This window comes from Schistocerca americana, chromosome 6 (assembly GCF_021461395.2).
Source record: "Schistocerca americana isolate TAMUIC-IGC-003095 chromosome 6, iqSchAmer2.1, whole genome shotgun sequence".
In the NCBI taxonomy this organism is placed as follows: domain Eukaryota; kingdom Metazoa; phylum Arthropoda; class Insecta; order Orthoptera; family Acrididae; genus Schistocerca; species Schistocerca americana.
In genome coordinates this window covers 361,314,485-361,341,445 of record NC_060124.1, presented here as the reverse complement: position 1 = coordinate 361,341,445, position 26,961 = coordinate 361,314,485, and the positions used below count along the sequence as shown (strand labels likewise).

The window sequence follows — 26,961 nt, the reverse complement described above, 5'->3', positions numbered from 1 at the left end:
TATTGTGTTTTGCACTTAAACCTCAACACCTCCTGAAGAAAATGGTGTGTTTTGTTGGCTCTTTCAAATAAATAAATCTGATTTATAGCAGCTACAGATCCAGCATTCTTTTTCATATACCACCTATGAAACTGCACTTCATTTGTCACATGAAAACAAATGTTGGCTACGGTACAGAAAAAAAACTTGATGATATAAAGGCTTTCCTTGGCATAATGTTAGATCAGCATCTCTCTTGGGAGTATCATACTGATTTCTTATGCCGAAAATTAGGAAAACCATTTTCTGCAACAAGGACAATGCCGCAGGTTCTTCACTATGAGCAAATGAGTATTATCTACTATGCTTTACTGTTTCCATGCCTTACATATGGAACTGAAGTATTGGGGTGTGCTGCTCCCAAGTGTGTATGAGTAAACAGGATTCATTCTTCAAATAACATCAATAAGGACACATGTGAGCTAAGTTACAGTCTTGCAAAGGAATTTTCAAAAGTAAGAATATAGAACACTGACATCCGTACATGTTTATAAAACCATTCAATTAATTTTGAAATACAAGCAGTACAGTAGTCTTTGTAGTGTTGTGCACATTTACAATACTAGAAAGAACTATGGTTATCATTTGGAAGGACAGAATACAAAAAGTGCAGACAACAGCCCATATTACAGGGGCATCAAATTTTATAACAAAGCTAAAAGAAATTAAAAAGCTCAAGTGAAAGCTGGTTTGAAATGGCTTTGAAGGACTTTCCTATCAATAAATAATTTTATAGGATTAAGATATTCCTTTCAGAGGAGAAGTATACTTTTATTTGAACAAACAGTATTTATACATGTCAATAATTAGGCTATATAATTTTTTATCTTTATTTTATCTGATTGTTTCCACAAAGTTATGAGAGGAAGTGCAAAACATGTCCACAACTCAAAAAAATCCCTGTATTTGTCTATGTAGGAATTCACTGCTGATGAAGTCTGTGATGCAGTATCCATAATTGCTCATGGAAACTGCTCACTTGCTTCTACGGTACTACACATACATATGAGACAGACTGCAACCATTAGCATGTGGTTTATACCACTTCGAGCTGTAAAGTCTGCCAGATGATGATGACGATGCTATGCCGAAACAAGTCACTAAAGTTTTGGTGGTATAAAACAAATCTTCCATACTAAATACAAAACTGATTTATTATCTTACGTTCATACTGTGTCTTCTACCATCAGAGAAGTTCGTCATAAAATTTTAGTCAGCATACATTAAGTTCAACATGTAGCTAGCTTTCCTGGATCCAAAATTACCTCTGAATCTTCAAGATCCCTCTCATATGTCATCTTATTGCGGCTATGGTCACTCAAATATTTGGACTGTGATTCATCTTCAAAATCATATCCTGGGGAATATGGTCCTCGGCTGTAATTTCTCTGGCTGGACCCTTTATGCTCTGGACTTGCACGCTGTGGGCCATTGTAGTTTCTGTAACAGTTAAATAAGTGTATCATTGTAAACAAAAACAGAAGATGGGAAACATTTTATTTTAGAGTAAATATTATTATGTGATTTAATGCCTGCAAAAGGAAATATACATACTTTGCCAATGCTTCACAATTATTTACAAGAGTTCGCATGGCAACAGCCAATTGATGGATTATTTCTTTTTCAGTTTTTCCTTCTTTCTTGTAGCTGGGCAGCTGTATGTGCTGTAGGTAGCATGGGAGAATGGCTTCCAATATGGTCTGTTAAAAAAATAAATGCAATCAGTAAAATAATGTGTACTTTTATAAAGAAGCAACATTCAGCTGGATGGGTGTTTGTAGATATAATCCGTATACTAGCAGTTGCATCCTAATTAAAACATCTGAACTTAAATAATGCAAAAGTCTTCAATGAAGGTCTCTGTAGATATTGCAAAGCTGCTTTACTCTACTTGTTACTAACAGACACTGTCCTTACAATTCAGATGATTCAAAAAAGAAATTTACAGAAGAGGCAGTAAGAACGTGAAAGACTGTTGAATATTTTAGGCTGAAGCAGGTGTGTTTGGAAAGAAAGGAAGTAAGAAATTAAAACAATAAACAAATGCACACACACACACACACACACACACACACACACACACACACACACACACACACACACACACACACACACACACGCTTTTGTTATGTAGGTGATTGCTGGGCAACTGAATCTATGGGTGGAAGGAACTAACACTTTACATTACAGATATTTTTAAAGTGCAGTTCCACGTAATGGCTCTGAGCACTATGGGACTCAACTGCTGAGGTCATTAGTCCCCTAGAACTTAGAACTAGTTAAACCTAACTAACCTAAGGACATCACACACAGCCATGCCCGAGGCAGGATTCGAACCTGCGACCGGAGCGTCCACGTAATTACTGCAGGCTACACTGGCATACTGGTATCAGTCCAGGATGCTCACATTAGCCTGCACCAATTATACTAATAACAATATGGCAAATGCCTAACAGAACTGATGCAGTAAAAGATGGTGACTGAGCAATAAAATTTATTTGTGTTATCTCTGTTAAAAATGGCATCCACTTATAAAATGCTATAGTCATTAAACATCACGTTGAAAGCTCAGGATTGAATACATATATTTACATGAGGGTTGATCAAATTGGACAAGATTTAGTTGAAGTTCAGAACCAGACATTCACAGAGAAAAGATTTATTAGCAGCAGAGGAAGTGACTGGCATTATAGACGAAACGGCATAAGAAGGTCACTGACAGCTAGCAGCACTGTTGGCATCTTTCGACTGTGAAGCACAAAATAGCTGCAGGTAAGACAGAGATGTGACAACAATGAGGCATTGATATTGCAACATTTACAAATTTGCAGTATGTGGTTGGTATAGGTAGGACTTTGGCCAAATTACAGCTCAGCTGAGAAGCAACCTGCTCAGTGCAATGCAATTTACTATAATGACTGATTCACAGCATGTGCATCTGGCTCTTCTCCTCAACACCAGCCCTTTTCAATTGAATAAGAGACAATTATCATTTCAACATATTCTTCACTTTCACAAACCCCCTAACACTTCAACTGGTGCTTTTGTAGCTCTTTCTGCTGATCCCACTCTGGATCCTCTTCCTTCCCTCTATACTACACTAGTGACCATTAAAATTGCAACATAATAAAGATAGCATGCAAAATATGTCAAATTCACATCAGAAAGCAAATGATCATCACCTTGTCACAAGCACACAAAATAGGTAGAAGTAATGCCGTTTACATTCTGTATATGAAAAAATGTTCAACGATGGGTTCCTCATTCAGAACTCACCCATTTGAATGTTGGTCACTTGTGAAAAGATTGTGTTATTCATTATGTAAGAAGCATAAATGGCTCCAAACATGTGTCAGAATTTGACAGAGCCAGGATAGCAGTCTGTTGAGACTGCAGTTTATCACTGCATGATATTGTTGCTCACATTACTTGGGATCTCAAAGCTGTCATGTGAATATGGAACTGGTGGTTTCAGAAGGCCCACACTCAATGCCAAGCAGAATCTCAGCAGCCCCACCTGACTAGTATCTGAGGGAACACACATTTTTTTGGCTTATCAATGCAGGATTGTACAGTCAGGCCACATACCTTGTGTCAAGAAAGGAGCTTGTCTGCAGCAAGATAATATCCACATAAATAGTGCAGTGACATCTGGAGGACCAAAGACAGTCACCATGGGACATCATTATGGACATATTCAAGGTATAAGGTCACGATGATGTATCAATGTTTGGAAGAGAATGAACATTCCAGGCTTGCAATCAACATCATCATAAAGATCTAGCAATTAGTGTGATGGTATGGGGTGCAATTGGGTACACAACCACACACTGGTATAGAGGTGTAGTACCATGAAATGATGTTATCTATGTTTAGCTTGACTTCATATGCAGCAGGGTAGAGGCACTGTTGCTCGCAGAGATGGCTCCTCTATGCATTAAATTTTGCACCCTGTATAGCACCAAATTACCTATGAATTTAATTATCACACTATACAGCACGCACACGTGAAGTAATTTTTAGTTATTTGTCACTCTTCCTAGTGTTGCAATTTTAATGTCCAGGATTGTATTTTCACAGTATATTTTATACTGGTTAGTTACAATATCGTGAAAAGGAAAGTTGCTACTAACCATATAGTGAAGATGCTGAGTCACAGACAGGCACAACAAAAAGTTTGTGACAGTCTTTTTGTTGTACCTATCTGTGACTCAGCATCTCTGCTATATGGTGAGTAATGACTTTGCTTTTCACAATATTGATACATTTCATACTGGTTAGTCACTTAGATCATTATGTGTTCCATTGACCAATCTCACGGTAACTGTTATGATGTGGAATGTGTCAATTGCATAAGAAATGCTCACATAAATCAAGGTGTTTTTATGTTTTTTATATATAAGCTTTTTAATTATCTACCCCATTCCCTTGAATGGCACAAAATTCTTACAGTGTATCTATAGCTTTATGTATTCCTATTCAAGAATTCATCTATGGTACAGAATTGTTGTCAAGGAGATATGATTTCAATTTATTTTTGAAACTATTATAGCTGTTGTCAGACATTTTATTACATCTGGTAATTTACGAAAAGTTTTACAGTAGTGTATTTTGCCTCTTTCTGTGCCAAAGATAGGTTAAGTAAGGGACAGTGTAAGTCTTTCTTTCTTCTGGTATTATAATCATGAATGTCACTATTGTTTTAAAACTGGTCCATGTTGTTGAGAATAAATTTCATTACTGAGTAAATGTACTGTGAGGCCATTGGAAGAATTAATAACCTTTTAAACAGATGCCTACTAACATGTGTGACTATGAGCCCCACATTTTATTCTAACCACTTTCTTTTGAGCAGTGAATACTTTTTGCCTAAGAGTTACCTTACCCCAAAATATTATTCCGTATGACTTCAGAGAGTGGAAGTATGCAAAGTATGTTAGCTTACTAATTTCTATAACCTCAAAATTTGCAATTATTCTGATTGCAAAAGTTGTTGAACCTAGTTGCTTTAGGAGATCCAAAATATGAATTTTCCAATTAAGATTCTCAGCTATACGTACACCCAAAAACTTAGTATGCTCTACCCTGGCTACTGAATTCTGTTCATATGTTATAATTATTGAAGGAACTGTACTACACGCAGCCGAAAATTGGATGTACTGTGTTTTTTCAAAGTTTAGAGCACACCTATTCATAAAAACCAATAAATAACTTTTCCAAAGTTTTCATTAGATTCCACTAAGCAAGACCAATACCTTCACCAGAAGAGTCCTAATACTGGGAGACTAAGGGGTTATGTGCACATGAAATTTCTGTGTCCACAGCTCTCTGATGAATCATTTTGTTCCAAAGCTCAGCTGCTAATCAACCTCTTCTAGTCCCTTATCTGCTGCTCAACATCTACACTTTCCAATAAGTGGCGATTTTTTCCTTAGTTTCCAACCATAGCAAAAACAATTTTTTTTTAAAACACTTACTGACTGAAAAATGAGATTGAATCCTGTTGGAATCAGAATCTTTATTCATCTTACAGATTTTTAAAACAACTGGCTTTCTCAAATTTTATAATGGTGTAAAGATTTATACAATAATCAATTACATACACAGAAAATAACTACCTTATTGAAGAACTAAAAGATTTTCTTTAACACTAAGAAAAAACAGGTATCATAATGATAAGGTTCTAGGAATTCTTGAGTTGAATAGAATTCACAGTATAATAGAGACTGACATGACAGCTGCTAGGTGATAATGCACAAAAGAGTGTGAAAGTGCAATGTTGCATGATGTAACAGCGAAATCACTGCTGTCAAGGTAGTTCTAAACTAGTCGCCAGAGGTGCTGAATTTTGGGTGTAATAGAGTATCACTGCTGTCAAAGACTTCTGTACTCGGCTGCCAGGGGCACAACTTTTTTATTTTTTGAATGTGCTTGTGCATTCTCCATGCACAATGTTTATTCCTTGTTTTTTATGTTCCATGTTTTTTAACTGTTTTTGTTCTGTTTTGTCGCTCTGGTTCAAAATTGAATTAGCTTCCTGTTCTCATTGAATAAAGAGTTTCCTGCCAAGCTAAATCCTTTGGTGTTGGATTAATCAGAATTATTATATTGATCAGTTTTAATTACAATTATCCCAACATGTGGTGAGCCCAAAGTGATCCTCGAGCCGAAGGAACTGAACTATAGCCATTTTTTTTTCTATTAGGCTCAGGAAATCTCTGAAGAATGCACTGTATCGGACCACCTTCTTGATCCAATAATCCCATCTTATGGTTCACGCAGGTGGAAGCACGTTTTTGTTTTGCTGGAATTATGGCCAATAGCATGATGTGCAAGACATCATCACTGCATCCCCAGCAGCAGATTCTTACAAGAAACTCAAGACAGAAATAATATGGAGAGTTGCTGCTTTGCAGGAAGGTTCTGTGGGTGATCATAAGCCATCACAATATCTGAGTCATCTGTGCAGTAAAGTGGACACCGTTACCTTGCCAGACAACTTACTGGATATACTGTGGAGAAGAAGATTACTGCCGCAGATAAAGCCAATGGTGGCATCACAAACTAACATACTACTGGACCCCCATGGCGGAGTTCGCAGACCACATACAGGAAACTCTCACACTTGCCCAGATAGGCATGGTCATGGAGCAAAACAGCAGCACAACGGCCTCAGCTATAGTCACGCACACTGATTACAACTCATTCACAGCAAAAGTACAAATATTACGTGCACAGGTCCATGCACTGTTGTTGCAAGGAGGCTTTGGAAACAACAGTGGCAGAGCGCATTATCACAGATGTTCAAGGAGTTGGTCTTTGAAAAATGTTAAATCTTTACAATGTGAGCAGCCTGTGTGTTGGTAGCACTGCAGATTTGGCAAGAATGCACGAAAATGTACATCACTTGTAGTGATTCGAGAATATCTGTGTAAATTCTAGAACCACTCAGCCTTCTACTGTCCTGAACACACCATTTCCTGGATATGAGTGTGGGATGGTAGAATCCTACCAACTGCACATCACATGTTTGTGTGTGCAGATTTAAAATCAGTCGTGGAAAGAAAGTAGATATGTTGGACAAACGTCACCGACAATTACCTGTCGGTCAATCCATATACGTTTTATAGAGTGTGTAAGGAAGAACCATGGGGCTCATATGCAGCTCTGTGCTTATTGTGTCATTGGCTATTGTTATTAAAACAAGGATAGTTGAAAAAGAACTCTTCAAAACTCTTGACGTAAGCTTGCTATAGGCATGCCTTATTTTCTGATTCATGTTAAGAAAAGTTATGGTATTTAAGCCAACTTTCTTTTAACTTGTTCCTGACTGTACAGAAGACTTACAGGAAGTTACATGTTTATGTGGGAAGTAAGAGACTTATTGTTTATGAAAGTCAAATACATCGTTAATTGACGAAAAGTTAAGTTTGTTTGTCTACTTATTTCATAAGTAGAATGAGTCTAAAAATTCCTGTACCTAGCATTATTCGATGGAGAAGAAGTTAAGAGAGTTTTCAGCAGCCAGCTAGCCAGTAAAGAAGAGTGGCTGCAAGTCCAAGTAAGTCACCTCACAAAGAAGTGGAAGGTGGTTTGGGGGAATAAGCTGATATAACCCAGATTCACACTCACACTTTAAGACATTAGAACGCGGTGACCTGTGTGAAAGGACTGAGAAAACATGAATTTTAAGTCAAAAATGAGAGAAAAGTTGTTACCTGTTGCCTAAACAACCAAACATGAGACAAGGGAATGACTCTGAGAAATTGGAATATGTTCAAGTATCCAATGGAGCAAAATATAAATGGAAAAACAGTGAAGAAATGAAAAATTCACAACGATAAAACAGCTAAGAAGATTTTGACGTATTTGTCTAAGAAGAAATACACATAGAACACTTCAACCAAGTAGATCCAGTGCGGGGAGTATACAGCTCCACACACATTGCGGGGACGCAGGCGTGGAAACCAATATACATCCGATGTTGCCAGTACCAGCTGCTGTTCACCAGTGCTGACCTGCCTCCACATCCGCTCACCTACGCAACGTGAATTCTATGCTGGGTTAGCATGAAACAAAACTTGATTACTTTAGTATGAAGTGGTACAAGATACTGTGAATGAACTTTTATTGAGTAATTATCATATTTAAAGTTAGTTTTAAATGCTTACAAGAGCTAAGGCATATAAAAGTATGGAAAATATACAACAGGTTGGGGAAACTCAAGACCCAGCTATGACCATGAAAATTAGCAAAGAAGTGCCTGACTGTGCTGAGTTGATAAATTTAATCAAAGCTCAGGGTCTTAAGTTAAACAAATTAAGTTCTCAATTAAACACCCAGCGTGAAGCTTTAAACGCTCAGAGTGAAACTCTAAATATTCAAATGACAAATTTAGGTTCATTAAACACCAAAGTCGACTCTCAAAGCAAAGAATTTAGTAATCTATGCGAAGGGATGGGCACTTTGAAGACTTGAGTTCGACGCTATAAGTAATAAAGTAGAGAATTTAAAAATAGATTTAAACAACAAGTTGACAAATTCTTTGACCACTCATATAACTCATATGTTTACTGACCTTAGTCAGTAACAGAATGACACTTTTCAAGATTTATCGAAAAGGTTAGAACTTAACATTGAGAACAAATGTAATAATGTAGAATCAAAACTTACTGAAAAGTTAGGATCTTTTGAAAACGTGTGCAATATTAAATATAATGATGTAAGGCATGGAGTGAATACTTTGAAAGAGTGTAGATAAGCAGAATGAATTAATGCCAATCATTCAATCGCAAATTACAGGTGCCAATACATAGGTAGATAATGTGGAACGAAATTTCAAAATGAAAACAGCTAACTCATATATTATAAATGTAATTAGTTTTGAGGAACAATTTGGAGAAATTACAGATTGAAAGGTTACCGAGAGAATAACATCTGGAAACGTATCACCTATTCCCTCTTCTGAACTTAGTGGTACCGGGAAGGGTATGGACGACCTGTGGAGAGAATTTAAGCTTATCCAAGATAAAGTAGAAAAAAGGATAACTTCACCTAATGTCATACACTCCTGGAAATGGAAAAAAGAACACATTGACACCGGTGTGTCAGACCCACCATACTTGCTCCGGACACTGCGAGAGGGCTGTACAAGCAATGATCACACGCACGGCACAGCGGACACACCAGGAACCGCGGTGTTGGCCGTCGAATGGCGCTAGCTGCGCAGCATTTGTGCACCGCCGCCATCAGTGTCAGCCAGTTTGCCGTGTCATACGGAGCTCCATCGCAGTCTTTAACACTGGTAGCATGCCGCGACAGCGTGGACGTGAACCGTATGTGCAGTTCACGGACTTTGAGCGAGGGCGTATTGTGGGCATGCGGGAGGCCGGGTGGACGTACCGCCGAATTGCTCAACACGTGGGGCGTGAGGTCTCCACAGTACATCGATGTTGTCGCCAGTGGTCGGCGGAAGGTGCACGTGCCCGTCGACCTGGGACCGGACCGCAGCGACGCACGGATGCACGCCAAGACCGTAGGATCCTACGCAGTGCTGTAGGGGACCGCACCGCCACGTCCCAGCAAATTAGGGACACTGTTGCTCCTGAGGTATCGGCGAGGACCATTCGCAATCATCTCCATGAAGCTGGGCTACGGTCCCGCACACCGTTAGGCCGTCTTCCGCTCACGCCCCAACATCGTGCAGCCCGCCTCCAGTGGTGTCGCGACAGGCGTGAATGGAGGGACGAATGGAGACGTGTCGTCTTCAGCGATGAGAGTCGCTTCTGCCTTGGTGCCAATGATGGTCGTATGCGTGTTTGGCGCCGTGCAGGTGAGCGCCACAATCAGGACTCCATAGGACCGAGGCACACAGGGCCAACACCCGGCATCATGGTGTGGGGAGCGATCTCCTACACTGGCCGTACACCACTGGTGATCGTCGAGGGGACACTGAATAGTGCACGGTACATCCAAACCGTCATCGAACCCATCGTTCTACCATTCCTAGACCGGCAAGGGAACTTGCTGTTCCAACAGGACAATGCACGTCCGCATGTATCCCGTGCCACGCAACGTGCTCTAGAAGGTGTAAGTCAACTACCCTGGCCAGCAAGATCTCCGGATCTGTCCCCCAATGAGCATGTTTGGGACTGGATGAAGCGTCGTCTCACGCGGTCTGCACGTCCAGCACGAACGCTGGTCCAACTGAGGTGCCAGGTGGAAATGGCATGGCAAGCCGTTCCACAGGACTACATCCAGCATCTCTACGATCGTCTCCATGGGAGAATAGCAGCCTGCATTGCTGCGAAAGGTGGATATACACTGTACTAGTGCCGACATTGTGCATGCTCTGTTGCCTGTGTCTATGTGCCTGTGGTTCTGTCAGTGTGATCATGTGATGTATCTGACCCCAGGAATGTGTCAATAAAGTTTCCCCTTCCTGGGACAATGAATTCACGGTGTTCTTATTTCAGTTTCCAGGAGTGTATTAACTATTGAAGAAGTGACTGATTTGCAATGATGAGCTAATTCAGGGTTTTCTAGACAATTCCCTAAATTTAAGCCACACAGAGATGTACATCTGACCCATTTCTTAACAAGATTTAACCAAGCTTTACCAAAAAATAGGGAAGATTCCAAGAAGATCGAATTTGCTGTCGGGTACCTTCTACGGGAAGCTTCAGAAGGGGAACACCAAATACTGAGAATTTTTCCTCTTGGGGAGACTTTCAAAAGAAATTTAAAGAGAAGCACTGGTCTGCCAGTGCTCAAGAAGAGCTAATATCAGATCTATGGGACCCAAAATTTTATAATAATACTTGGGGTACTACAAGGAAATATTTCGATTGGCATTTAACACAAGGAAAAAACAAAGAAAAAATAGGGGAAATACAAAGTAAAGGATGTAAAATTGTATATTCCCCAGGGATGTTAACTTTCTGAGTTAGCGGGCGGAGCAATGACCATCAGATCCCGATTTGTTTTCGGTGTTTCTTCCAAAATGGTTTTCTTGCACCGGATTCCTTCAAAATCATAAACTATTTTGTCATCCATCCCACAGGGACGTTAACATCCTGAGTTAACAGGCGGAGTAACGACCGTCAGATTCCAAGTTGTTTTCGGTGTTTTTTCCAAATAGTTTCCTGCACCAAATTCCTTTAAAATCTAGAACTATTCTGTAATCTTATAGCTTAGAAAACTGGATATGACTGTAAAATAGAGAACAAGTTAAGAGAATTACAAAAAAAGTGATATCTAGACAAAATAAACAAAACAGTATTATATTTGGGGAAATTATAATATGATGTGATTATATGAACAACTGTTATACTGTAGTGTATAAATTTTCTATTTTGTATAGAGTATTTTATACCTTTTATGAGATGTGATACAGATGGGAGGGTTTGTATAATTTTGAAAGGGGTGGATATTGTAGCTAAAATCATGATTTATAAGAACAGGTAAATCATGACTAACACAAAACCCACATCACACCTTTCAAACAACCCTCACAAACAAGTGAGCCTGATTTTTCATCATTTGCCATTTCCATAGGGTTGCTAGGATTTCCTTCGTGGACCTCAAAGGGTGAAACAAGTTCGTTCTGTAGGAGACGATTTAACACCAGACCTCCTCTGGCATCTCACTCAAGTACCTGATGGTAGGGATCCTAGGAAAGGGGGCTTGCAAGGGTTTCCTGTCTTGGGGGCTATCTTCTTTTTCTTCTTCGATCCTAGCAACCAAATCCATTATTTTTCTTTTCTTACTTCTCATTTGAGGACCTGTCTATTTTTTCCCTCTTTCCATATTCACAAATTTCTATCGCTGAAGTCCTTCCTTATTTACGTGTTTACTAGAAACCTGAATCTTATCTTTAGATAAGAAGGCTGAAAAATCAGACTACACAAACACACACCCACATATACACAAATATACACTTCTAAATGGTTCAAATGGCTCTGAGCACTATGGGAGTTAACATCTGTGGTCATCAGTCTCCTAGAACTTAGAACTACTTAGATCTAACTAACCCAAGCACATCACACACATCCATGCCCGAGGCAGGATTTGAACCTGCGACCGTAGCGGTCACGTGGTTCCAGACTGTAGTGCCTAGAACCGCACGACCACACCGGCTGGCAATACACTTCTACACAAACATTAAATTACATTAGGCAAAGCCTGTCACGATGTGCGAACCACCAGGTGTTGTAGGGGAAAATGTGTGTACATATGGAACTATGCACCCATATATAGAAAGCTATGACAGTTCTACATTGAATGTACATAAGAAGAGGTGCACATAAACAAAGAACAGTGACAGTTCTAAACAGAGATTAGAATAGGCACAATGAACTCATGTGCAATGATAGACAAAAGCATATAAGTTTGTGGAACAAAAACGCTACATAATGAGCAACTATAAAGTGGTCATGAGTAATGGATACATAAGAAAGAGGCGTGAGCAAAGAAAGTAAATGGAAGTAGGAGTAGAATTAGTCATATTGATCACTAAGGAATGTCAGTGTAATAAGTACTCAGATGAATTGAAGGATAGTGGGACATAAATAGTATATGTAGACATAATATCTATTGAAAATACAGAAGTTGATAAATAGAGGAGGACTCTAGGGAGTAAATGATATATTAAAGAATGAATGTGAAGTTTAAAATAGATTTATATCTTTACCAGAAGATTCATAATCATGGTATACACAGAAATGTATACTAGGGTAATGAACCATGAGGCCTACTCAGAAAGGATAAGGGGGAAGGGGGGGAGGGGGGGAGGGGGGGGGGCATACCCAGCATTCACTAAGTATAAAGGGCAGGCGTACCTATGTGGAGATAGGATGATCTGTGGCCTAAAAAATAGGGACTTTTGTAAGAAGCGTACCTACCAGAATGGAAAGAGGAAGTGCTCTCATAAAGTCAACTCACAAGCAAGGAATAGGTGCTGATCCTAGGAGAAGGGAACAGTATCATGAGAAAAATCACAAAGTATATAAGGATTATTCTTGGAAGTGTGAATTCTATGAACAACTAGCGTCATGGAAATAAATGAATGTCAAAAGAACACTTTAATTTTGTCCAGAGTTCCTCCAAGCTACAAATAATGAAAATGGTACACGCTAGGAGAAAGGTAGTACACAAGATAAGAATAGAAAATAGATTACTCATGTATTCATGTGTCATAAACACCTGAAGTTTACGACTGGAAAAGAAGAAGAAGAAGAAGAAGGAGGAGGGGGAGGAAATAAAGAAAAGAAAAAGAGTCCTCACAACTCCTAAATATTAGTAAAGTTGACTGATTAAAACCATGAGTAAATGCTTATATCTTAATGACAAAGTAAAATAAGAAAAGAGTAGAGAAACAATAAGCAAAAGATTATTCAAGAGAGGACAGAGAATTGTTCTTGAAAGGAAAGATATGTATGTAAACATATGTAAGAAAAGTATACTGTTAAGATATTTTATTACGAGTAATATTATTTGCATAATGATTGTGATATAAAATATCATGTTTGATCTGAGGGGGGTGATATTTAGTGATTCAAGAATTTCTGTGTTAATTATAGAACCACTCAGCCTTCTACCATCTCGAACACAAGACATTCTGGATATGAGTGTGGGATGGTAGAATCCTACCTACTGTGTGTCAGATGTTTGTGTGAGCAGGTTTAAAATCAGTCTTGGAAAGAAAGTAGACGCGTCGGATGAACAGCACTCACAAGTACCTGTTGGGCAATCCATAGATGTTTTAGTGAGTGTGTAAAGAAGAACCATGAAGTTTATATGCTGCTCTGTGCTTATTGTGTCATTGACTATTGTTATTAAAACAAGGACAGTTGAAAAAGAACTGGAAATTCTGGATGTACGCTTGCTATAGGCAAGCCTTATTTTCTGATTCATGTTAAGTAAAGTTATGGTTTCTAAGGAAACTTTCTTTTAACTGTAACTCAATTTGTTTCTGACGTACGGCTGTATGAGAGACTCACAGGAAGTTACGTATTTATGTGGAAAGTGAGAGTTTTATTGTGTACGAATGTCAAATACAGTGTTAATTGTTAAGTTAAGTTAAGTTTGTTTGTCTACTTATTTCATAAGTAGAATGAGTCTAAAAATTCATGTATCTAGCGTTATTCTGCAGAGATGATGTCAAGAGAATTTTCAACAGCAAGCTAGCCAGTAAAGAAGAGTGGTTGCAAGTTTCAAGTAAGTCACCTCGTAAATAAGTGGACGGTGGTTTGGGGGGATAAGCCAATATAATCCAGACTCATACTCACACTTAAATTCGTTAGAATGTTGGACACTGTGCTTCCACCCAAATGCCAGCAGCAATCGACTCTAGGGCAACTGACTGCCTGGCACCATCCTGGTGCCTGTTCATCAGTGACAGAGGTTCTGGCCTGAGATTTCTTGTAGACTCTGGTTCAGACCACAATAACCTGGCATGGTCTCTGTTGCATCATTGTAGGCCACCAACTGCCTTCCATCTAACAGCTGCCAATAATTTGGCTATTGCGACCTATGGAACCCAGTGAATGGAGTTGAACTTAGGCCTATGTCATCTGTTCACATGGAATATCATTGTTGCAGAAATCAAGGATACGATAATTGGTGCAGATCTCCTGGCACATTTGAACCTCTCACCAGATGTGGAAATGCCCAATTAGTGGACAGTGTTACTGGTTTCACTATCACCAGTTTCCATTGCAGTGCAACCACCCACAGTGCAGAGCTCATGCAGGCACCTTGGGGTGAAAATGCTTCACTATTAAATCACTTTCAGAATTTGATCAGGCCATCTAGTGCACATAAACAGATTCAATACAATCCAGTGCATCAAATCAAGATGACAGGTGGATCACCAGTGTCATGCCGACCTACATGTTTAGCACTGGACCGTCTCACAATCACGAAAGCTAAATTCGACAACATGCTGTGAGAGAGCATTATTAGACCACCAAACAGTCCATGGTCCTCTGTGCTACATCTGGTGCCAAAAACAAGGTGGGACCTGTCACCTATGCAGAGATTATCATCTGCTAAACACGATAACAGTACCAGACAGATATCCTGTCCCATTATTAAGAGACTACAACTGCACATTACATAGTGTGATGATATTCAGTGTCTTAAGACAGTGCAAAGGTCTATACTCAGATACCAGTGGATAAAGAAGACATTCCAAAGACTGCAACTATAACACCGTTCGGCCAGTTTGAGAGCATGTATATGACCTTTGATTATGAAACGTAGTGCAGACAAGGCAAAGATTCATTGACTCTGTTCTTCAAGGCCTCCTGTTCTGTTTTGTATACCCGGATGACGTGCTCGTGTTCTTGGAAACTGAGAAACAACACCAACAACATCTACAAGAGGTGTTCAAGCATTTGGAGCACACTGAGAAGTCATTCTGAACACTGGCAAGAGTGTTTTCAGACAATCTGAATTGATCTTCTTGGGACATGGAATCTCTGCTGTGGGCTCCCTACCTCTGACAGAGAAGGTTAATGCAATTTTGCAATTACTTAGGCCAATCACAATCACATAATTGCATCGATTCTTTGGTATGCTGAATTTTTACAATCGCCACCCGCCTCACACAGCAAAATTCCAACAATCTCTTACTGTGGTGCTGATTGGTTCTAAAATGAAAAGCAACTCCCTGGTGCAGTGGACTGAGGCTATGTGTTCCACTTTCAAGGCCATGAGACAGAGAATAGGTGACACGGCACTTCTAGCTGATCTTAAGATAGACACACCTCTTGCATTAATGGCGGATGCAAGCCAGATAGCTATAAGTGTGGCACTACAGCAGCAGCCAGACAGCTTGTGGCAAGCATTGGCACACTTTTCTCAAAAACTGTCACCATCTCAGAGAAAGTGGAGTGCCTACAATCATGGTCTCCTGGTGGTATATGAAGCAGTCAAATACTTCCACCACCAGGTTGAAGTGTGAGTGTTCACAATATCCACAGACCATCAACTGTTGACTTTTGCATTCAAAGGTAACAGTAACAACTGCTCTGCTCACCAATTCAATGACCTAGAGTTCGTAGCCCAGTTCACTACTGACATCAAGCACATTTCAGGAACTGATATTGTTGTGGCTGACTGTCTTTGACACATCAGCAACATGATGAGTCCTACTGATTTTTCGCACTGGTCTGAGTGGTCTGAGCATAAAAAGAAGATGAGGAACTCCGAATGTTCATCAGCGATGATGCAACAGCACTACAACTACAGGTCATTGACATCCCGGGAGAAGATATCATGCTCTACAGTGAGTCTCTCATGGATGACCTCACCTGTTTCTTCCACCAACATTCAGAAGATAGGCTATAATTTGTGTCATCAAGAAGTATGTGCCACTATTTAACAGGTCTCTCAATGTTTCATGTGGCTCGACACGGAAAGGGCTGTCAAGAGTGGACAAGGATATGTGTGCAGTGCCAAAGGTGTAAAGTGTCTTGCCATGTTCATGCCTTGATCAGTGACTTTCGAGATGCATCTATATGTTTCACCCATGAACATCTGGAAGCTGTGACACTGCTAACTTTTCACAATGAGCAATCGTTTAACCTGCTGGCCAGAGGCAGTGCCAGTTGCTAATGTTACCACCGAAATATTAGCCTCTACTTTTGTGTCAGTGTGGTTAGCAAAGTCTGGGTACCAACAGCATATCACTGCTGACTGTGGACGGCAGTTTGAGACAGAACTTTTTGTGCAGCTTGCCAAGTTTTGTGGCTATGTCCACCACAAGGGCACCGGTCACCATCCTGCTAGTAAAGGTATGATCAAATATTGGCATAATTCCTTAAATGTACTGCTCATGTGCCATGGAAACACATGCACTTTGGCTGTTCCAATAGTTCTACTTGGCCTATGAACTACTTGTATACCTGACATTGATTCTTTGGCCACAGAATTGGTCTGTGGAGAGACATGGCGTCTGCCTGGCAAATTTGTTGAAGCTGATAAACTGTAAACTTCCTTTCAAGACCAGTTGGATTTCTAACATAACGTGCAGAACAATGCTGGACAGTTCCATACCCCAAAAGTTTCACATCGTGGCATACCACTTCCACACTGCTCGCATGTCATGCTTTGCACCAACAGTGTAAAACCACCCTTATGACCTCTGTACACTGGTCCATACAGCGTCTAATGGAGAAATATGCAGATGATGGACATATTAGTAAACGGCAAGTTACCCACCATTTCACTTGCCAGACGTCTATACATTTTTCAACAGGCACCACCATCCACAGCCCAATGGAGACATCAGAACCTACCTGAACTAGATGTCCAGCTGCAAGAAACACCATCGCCACAGCCACACACTCCATACCAGCTCCGTATGCAGTGTCCACTTCCCTGCCTGTTTCCTTGAGATCAACACTTCACTTCTGGGGCTGATATAGCATCCGACATGCCACCTATTACGTGCTAATGTGGAAAAGTGTGTGTAAGTGCAGCATCACATGATGTGACAGCGGAATCATGGCTGTCACATAGTACTATGCAGGCTGCCAGAGGCCCTCTGTTTCACTTGTAATAGTGAATTGCCACTGTCAAAGAGTTCCATACTCATCTGCCAGGGGTGCTGATTTTATATTTTTCGAATATGCTTGTGCATTCTCCATGCACAACATTTATGTCGTGTTTTTTATGTTCAATATTTTTGATGTGTTTTTGTTCAGTTTTGTCAGTCTGGTTTAGTACTGAATTAGCTTACTGTTCTCAATGAATAAAGAGTTTTCTGTCAAGCTTAATCCTTTGATGTGCGATAATCAGAATTATTAAGTCAGTTACTTTTAATTACACGTATCCCAGCATGATAAACTTACAGAAAAAATTTATGTTTTAATACTTACAGTTGTTATGGATTATATCAAGTTTTGAGGAAGGCAAATCCAAAAAGTGCGTATTTCTAGTATTGTGTATGTACATCACATCTCGTGTTGAATTTTTCCATGTTTTCACCAGCATATATTAAACATTTATAAATGTACAGTATGCTGAATCATATATTTTTTTCATTCTTTTCTTTTTATACATGTAAGCTATATATACATAACGCCTAAAGTAAATTAATGAGTTTTTTTGTGGCAAAGATAATGTTTTTATACATCTGCATGAAAAAAGGAAGAAATATGCTCTTCAATTTATTAATTCCTGTATCTCCACCTGTTTGTTTCTATAAGTGGTAGCGTCTGGACGTAAGCTACAATCAGTTGTACCGGCATTGTTAAAAAGTATGTATCTCAACCATACATTAAAATTGTTATAAAAAAAGTTATTAGAAAAGTAAAATTAATTCACATATGTGGGATGTGTGTCTGTGTGTTCATAATTTCACCCCCTGCCGAGATCCTGCATCAGGAGGTACAGAGCAGCCAAGAGGAATTTGCGTGAGCAGCAGAGGAGCGATCCTGTATCGGCACTGTTATAATCAGGACTATGAACAATGCAATTAATGTGTATCAGTACATGATGCAAATTATGAATATTGGTCTTGAATGTATTGATACTGACGGTCTATTGATACTGGTATCTGCTAAAGTACACCCAGGATATGTGCACAGATTTATACATTACCTTCCAATTTCTTTCAGCTATTCTTTCCAATCAATTTCTTTCAGTTATTCAAGCAGCAGTTATTAATCAGTTTCCATTATTGCCCACCCACATATGTCACTATTCAACGGCAACCATTTAAAGGACAGTGCTAAGCGAAATATGAACAGACCTTTCAATTGCTGAGATAAAATTTTTTGAAATAAATGATTCACGATATATATTGTTACAAGAAAGTAATGAAACTTTCCTTGTATTTGTTACATGTCCATTAGATTAGGAATCGTAAAAAACATTGAAGGAGCAAATTAAATTCTGCCTATAAATGAGATGCGCCGTAAAGGTACACTGTATGTTTACATAGCCACAGATGGTGCTGTCTCTCTGGCGGTAGATAATGCCTTTTCCTTCCAACTACTATGCTTTACAGACAGTGCATTTCTACAGAAAAGACAAAAATTTGTACAAAGGCATGATTAAAGTGCATGATAAGTCATTCAAATTCTATAAGAATGTGGCAGATAATAATCAGGTTCATTAGTGAATACAGAGCTAAATCTACTTTAGTTGAAAATTACTGACACAGACAAATATTCATTTTTTAAAATAAAGTATTCATAATTTTATTAAAAATCATATACACTCAAGTCAAAGGAAATGGCCATTGTTGAAAATTCATTACAAACTGAAATATGACAAGGTGTCGGAAATCTGAACTTGGCAACAGATGAAGGTAACATGCCAACTTGTGAACTGGGCAATGGCAACCAAACCAATGAGGTTGGCACCACACTATCAAAAAATAATGACACTGGTAATATAACTAATTGTGATGTCACTTTTATGATGCTAAATGAGACAATTTCTCTGTTCTCAGTGGGAAACATTTTCTCATACTGTGGAACTGAAGGGTGCAACAGCAAAAATTCCTTTGATTACTTGCTCACCACATTGCAAATGCAAGAACAGGAAACAGTTCATAAAAACAATGTAAATACTAGTGAGACACACAATTTGATACAAATCACACAACAAATAACACAACAGTTTACAGAACAACAGGAATTTCAGGAAAATGTAACACAACAATTTAAGGGTATAGGACATTAGTTTACACAGCAAAATCAGGTATTTTATGATTTTAAGAATAGTATTTGTCAACAGTTCACTATACGCACTGAATTGTCTGATGAACAATCCGGGAAGATGATAAAGCTAGATAAACAACGAAAGCAAGAAATAATTACCATCATATCCTGCAATGTAAACAAGTTAATGGAAAGAGTACCATCCGTAGATGATAAACAAGGCAAATAGCAAGTGAATTACAAAACCTCAGTGCAGCATATTCCCAGACTCAGGAGATTCAATTCCAAGTGGATGCATCGATAAAAAATGTGATTAAAATAGATTTAAGTCTAAAGGAAACAGAGAAAAGGTTATGATGCAGTATTACCAAAACTACTGACATTCCAAAACAACATTTGACAGAAAACAAACCCAAGCCTTTACAGAAGTTAGACACTTTCACTGGTTACCCATAGTATGTCGATAGCCCGTCGAAGGAAAATAGCGATGGTTGCAGAATGCAACAACACTTGCCACAGCTGTACCTATCAAGCAAGCACAATTGCCATGTGCTACGCCACAAGCGAACACAAACATGCCTGTCACTGACAGTGTGGCACGTTTGTCAACATTATCTGCAGATGAGGGATTACTTAGGTATCGACAATTTCCGGTATTTACCTCTGAAGGGAAAAGAACAAACTCCATGTTCTTTTATCAGAGCATTTTGAAATGTTTTACCTTATACCTGGACAGACACCCAGAAAATTAGATTCGTTGATGGATACACACAGGACAACATTCTGCTATGGACTAAGGACATGATGGAACATAGCCACTACTTTGAACACTTTGTGAGAGTTTTTCTGGATAAATATTGGTCTGAGGCCATACAAGAGAGGCTCAGACATGAACTATTCAACATAGCTCCATTCAATAGCAAACATGGAAGATTAAGGGGCTATTTTGAAACATATTTGAATACAACCAGGTACTGGATGAACCTGGTATCTCAGGTAGACATGCTGAAAATTTTAAACAGCCATCTTCCAGCCCACATGAGAGAAAAACTCATTACCATTCCAGAACATGACACCGAATACTTTCTATCTGTACTGGACTCAATAGATTTGATGTACGAAGAGAGACCAGTCCAATTCAAGCCCATTAATACACAGATAGTGCCACAGAGATTTATGCACCAACAAGTGAACAACTGAATCGTAGTACAACACGGATGGGAACCTTACCCCACACAGATCTATGGTAAGATAACAGCAGTCACAGTGGCAATGGAGAAAGCCATAAATTCAAGGTTGGATATAAAAGAAATAGGCAAAAATTTAACAAAAATAACTACAAAGCGCAAGTAGCGTACAGCCAGCCTGTACAATATTTACAGACACAAGCTACTGGAAATAATCAGCCAATCACTTGGCAAACACAAAACAATACCAGACAGCCGAATAATCCACAGACAGTGAAATTTGGCCAGCAAAGTAATGCACATATGCTGAATAATGTGCAAAGGCAAAGAGAATTTCAGTCAAGAGCCTCACAGGATACTAATTGGCATAATCAAACACCAACAGTCTGTACATTAGAAGTTACGCCTAACCAAAAGACAGATGTCACCGTGACACAGAAAAACTTGAAATGGTCATGGTAGGCCCCTGTTCTATGACCTTGGAGGAGAGAGGGGGCATGAGCTTGATCGACACTTGCTTTATCAGATACAATCATGGCAGTGATGTGAAAGATGATCTGTATCAAAGCAAAGAGGGTACACAAGAAAACTTGACAGAGGGCACAGTACAAGCTACTATTGAACTCAAAATATTTGACCTTGATGTACCCATTGTGCTTGACACAGGTGCAGAGGGCACAGTAAAAGCTACTATTAAACCCAAAATATTTGACCTTGATGTACCCACTGTGCATGACACAGGTGCTATGACTAATTTGATGTCACAGGTATTCTTTCAAGAACTGAAGAAATGTGGGCATATACCCACACTGCCAGTGAAAAACTGCATTGTTGCAAACCATCACTGGTCAGAAATAGAAAGAAGTCAAAATACAAGCCTTAATCCCAGACCAATTAGGACAGTTTTCTGCATGATGCAATTTTTTGATAGTAGAGAAATTAAGAGTTGGTCGTTTAATTGGTATGGATACATTAAGGGCATTCCAAGTACAAATTGATATAGGAAAGGCCAATGTCATTTTACTGTAAATAACCAATTATTTGCTGTAGATCTAATCAGGGGAAGTACTAATAGATGTAAAACTGAAGTTACTCATGACTTTGAGGTTCAATTGGTAAATCTCAGAGTTATGTTTGTCAGTACATACCATAACAAGTAGTCGGCAGCAGAAGAGGTAAATGTCGATACAATATACACAAAGGTAAATGAATCGAAGTGCTTGTCTCAAGAACAGCAAGTGGAACTTAGGGAACTGATACTTGCTTATATACATGTATTTGAAAAAAGACCAAGTATCATAAAGGATTTTGTGTACAAAATGGAATTATATCCACATGAAACTTTTTGTTCTACTTCATACCCTATACCATGGACAAAGAGGGAAGCAGTAAGAAAAGAGATTAACAGGATGCTTGAATGGGACATAATACAGCTGTCATTTTCCACTTATTGTAGTCCTGTTTTGGCCATGAGTAAGCCATATGGCAAGGTGCACTAGGTTCTTGATGCACTTAACATTAATAAGATTATTGTACCTGTCTGAATATGTCCAGACTCTTTAGAGGAACAGCTTATGAGATTCCATGATGCTAAATTTCTTACTATAATTGATCTCTGGCCCTCATATTGGCAAATAAAACTACACGAAGAAAGTCGGAAGTATACCACCTTCATAAGTGGGGGCAAGAGCTTTGATTTTCAAGTATTACCATTTGAACTGAACATAAGTGCAGGCGTTTTTATCTCTGCACTGGACAAAGTGCTAGGGCCCAAACTTTTGAGTAAGGTAACAGTATATGAGGACAACCTTTTAGACACCACACCTACTTGGGTAGAACACTTAAGATTAACTGAACAAGTACTGAGCTGCTTTTTTGAATATGGATTAACAGCAAATCCCAAGAAATCTAATTTTTGACAAGAAAAGGTAAAATTTTTAGGACACATATGTCTTTGGAAGGCATACTGCCAGATCCTAAAAAACATTATGCCATTAGGAACTGTTCTATTCCTCAAAACAAGAGGCAATTAAAGGCACACTTGGGCCTAGTCTGATTTTTCAGGAAATTCACCCCTAACCAACTTATGAACAGTGATGCTTTACTCAATCTTCTCCAGGGGATAAGCAATGTCAAAACAATTTAAAGAACATCAAGCAAGCCTTATTAAATGCTAATATTTTATCTCAACAAGACATGAAGAAGGATTTTTGTTTATACACTGACCTGTCTTGTCAAAGTATACGTGCATGCCTTTTTCAAATGGTAGAAGAAGAGAGAAAACTTATCCCTAAAGTATTTAGCTTCACCAGTCGCACCTTCTCTGAAGCTGAGTGTTCAAATTCAGTTACGGAGTTGGAGGGTTTGGTTGTAATTAGGTCCTTTAAAAAGTTTGAATATTTCCTTTGGGGTAAACACACAAAAGTATACTGTGACCATCAGTCCCTATCAGTTTTGTTAACTTGTAAATTGCTACACCAATGGATAGCCAGGTGGTGTATGTAGCTTCAAGAATCCGATTTGGAAACAGTGTACATGAAAGGAAACCAGAACATAATAGCTGATGCTCTTTCTCAATTACCACAAGGCTAAGAGGAATTGGACAGTCTTTTTGATGTGAAATAAGAGCTATGTTCAAGGAAGACAAAACACTCCAACCATACTACATCCAAATGTGTAAACACCTGGAGCAACTACAGCAGGGAGACACATGCTGGAGTAAAGTAAGAGCGAAACGTAAGCAAAATGGTGATGAAAAGTTAAAAAGGTTTTTTACTATTTAAAAAGTTGTTCTGTTCCATAAGAACCATCCTGAACAAGAACAATGGTGCGTGTGTTTGACAGAGGAATATGTGGATGTTCTGATCTTATACATACACAATACTTGGGGCCATTGTGCCATTGCAAAATGCATTGACAAAATAGGTAAATATTGTTATTACCGCAACCTTAGATGAAGTGTACTACAGGTAGCACGAAAAGTTACTATCTGCCAGAAAGCAAAACAGTCTAACAACTCCAAACAGATAGAACTACATCCCATTGTGGCTAAAAAACCTCTAGAAAAGGTATCATTGGATGTGGCTGGACCCTATCCCAGAGGTAAGGGGGGAGTAAGGTACACAGTAGGTCTGTATGATATTTTCAGTAAATACGTAAAACTGTATGCTGTACAGAGCATTACAGCCAGTTCAATTATAAGACGAATCAAACTTGCAAGAGCAGGAAAACCAGAAGTCATGTTAACATATAAAGCCTCATATTTTGTTGGATGTAAATGAAAAAGAGTTTTTAGATTCCAACCTAATCAAACATATTTTAGTATCCAAATTTCATCCCAAAGTATCCCCCATAGAAAGGTTGTTTAAGGAATTCAACAGGTTTGTGAGGACCTGTATACCTCGTAAACATACCAAGTGGATTGAATATGTCACTCCCTTCTTATGAGTTGTTAACAACTTTCCTCATACATCAACTGGATTTACACAAAATGAGCTGATGTTCAATTGCAAACTAGTAGACGAGTAACAGAAACCTTCACCCAAGATACCAATACATGAATTAGCACTGGATGATAAAATACGACAAGCAGTAATCAACGAAACATGGGCTAAAGATTGGAAGGGAATTTATGACAGAAAGCTGAAATGTACAATACAGTTTTATACAGGACAAAAGGTGTTACTTAGAATACATCCCAAAAGTGGCAATTACTATACACTGGACAATACATAATTACTAAAATCCCCTACCTGGGAGCATACAAATTGGAACACATGAACATGGGTAAAGACAAGGACCTTTACCCACACAAAGATTTGAGAACATTTATATACTGAAGAAGGGCTGTATACCCTCTACGTTGTATATATGTATAATAATATTAGATTTAGGATGCTGGAAAGTTACATTCCAGAATTTATGTCATTAGAAATAAGGAAAATTTTTGTTTGTGGTTTTTCTTATATGTCAAGTGTGTGAACAATAAGATGATTGGCTGTAAAAAGGAAGAATTTTACTTTTATGTGTCTAGAGACAATGATATTCTAAATACCACACTTTGCCTTGTGTGTAGCCCAGTTGTAAACAAATAAACGAACTTGTGAAATGCACATTAGCATGCAATGCAATACACAACTGGTATCAGAGTGATGCAGTGCATGTGCATTGAGGAGCCAGCTAGTTAATGAACTGCAAGTGCGTGAGCTCCAGACAGATACAACTGGGAGTGTTGGAGTGCCCAAAACAAACAAACCTAATGAGCTACAGCCTGCAAATGCATTTGTAAGGCTTACTGAATAAACAGGGACATAGAAAATTAAGGGAGAGTCTATACTACCCCCCCTATGACTATCTATACAATACGCACATACAAAGATAAGTAAGGGATTATATACATGGGAAAGGAGTGATAAACTATGAGATATTTACTTAAGCTACGCTACTATATACATTATATCCATGTACATACAATATTTACAAATTTAAGTATTGAAAGTGTACACACTAATTATACTTGATGGACCAGAAAAGTACATTATAAGTGGCAAACTGAATAAGAGGTCGCACCATGCCTATAATACAATTTATCTTTCAGATTTATGAGGAAAGTAGAGACACACACAAATGACATTACATAATTTTTGTGATAGCACGACTGCACACTGAAATGAATGAATACATAGTTGAATATATGAAAAAGGTATTAGTAGCCATCAAGCCACTATACACTTATCTCTGAAGATTTAGTTTTAAGTTAGTATTATGCTTAAAAACAAACTGAAAAAACATACAAAACCTGGCTACAATGTGTCAACTGTGAATGTGATAAAACAATGTGTGTGTGTGTGTATGATTAATTAAAAATGGAACTACTTCACGTAACACGAATTTTCTGTGCTCGACTTATATATGTATGTGTCAAAAGAAGCTGACATGCCCATATAAATTGATAACCATTCAGGATAACTCCAATGGCCAAAAATAAAGGCTATGCTCATACCAGCCAAGATTATCAATGCCCAAAAAGGAAAATAAGCTCAGACACTGTGCATCTGCAAATGACGTCAGTGCACAGTGGGGGCCAATTATGTTGAATCACTTTTTTTTCCCATTCTTTTCTTTTTATTCATGTAAGCTAACAATGCCTAAGAAGGGTGTATACGTGCTATTCAGAGCATAGGACATGTGACGTACTCAGCCAATAGCAACATCACTGTTAAGTAGCACAAACATACACCTAGGAAAAATTAATGCTTTAAATTAATATACATAGTGTTTCTACAAGAAAAGAAAAGTTTCACATATAATATTGATCTCGAAGATTAATAAGCTGCAATAGAAGCTAAGCTTTCAAATTTTTTTATGTTGATTTTTTTTGCACATTTTGCACTTTAAGATACATCACACAAATGTGCCCGTAAAACTTTTAACAATGACATAAATGTCTTATCTTCCGGACTCATAATTATTCTAAATGGTCGTCCTCAAAGAGTTGATTTTTAAATGAGAGTCAAACACTCTGTGATTTAAGAAATCCATCGTGCATTCTCGAACCACCTGCTAGGTGGTAGCCTTTAAATCGGCCGCGGTCCGTTAGCATACGTCGGACCCGCGTGTCACCACTGTCAGTGATTGCAGACCGAGCGCTGCCACACGGCAGGTCTAGAGAGAATTCCTAGCACTCTCCCCAGTTGTACAGCAGACTTTGCTAGCGATGCTACACTGACAAATACGCTCTCATTTGCCGAGACGATAGTTAGCATAGCCTTCAGCTACGTCATTTGATACGACCTAGCAAGGCGCCATAGCATTTGATATTTATCTTGAAACATGTACAGTCAAGAGAGACGTTCTACAATTATGGATTAAAGTTAAGTATTACAGCAACTGCGTCCGTTTTTTCTAAGTTCTCATTTCCTTGTAATGTTCCAGACCTCACGCCAGCCTGCGTGAGTTTAAAAGCGTGCATTTCGGCCTCCTCTAGCAACACGGTGTTGGCTCTTCTGCCAACACTTCAAATTTATTTTGAAGGTAATGCTTTTCAAACAACAGTTCAC

General features: G+C 38.8%; 1 protein-coding gene across 1 annotated transcript in view; it reads right to left on the bottom strand.

Moving 5' to 3' along the window:
* The window catches only part of LOC124619340 (protein unc-80 homolog), a 905,779-nt gene that overhangs the window by 230,483 nt on the left and 648,335 nt on the right, over nucleotides 1-26,961 (bottom strand). Inside the window, exons 48-49 of the mRNA XM_047145658.1 lie at nucleotides 1,594-1,739; nucleotides 1,305-1,479 (exon numbers count right to left, since the gene is read on the bottom strand). Of these exons, the coding sequence (XP_047001614.1) occupies nucleotides 1,305-1,479; nucleotides 1,594-1,739 (321 nt within the window). The remainder of the gene's footprint in view (nucleotides 1-1,304; nucleotides 1,480-1,593; nucleotides 1,740-26,961) is intronic.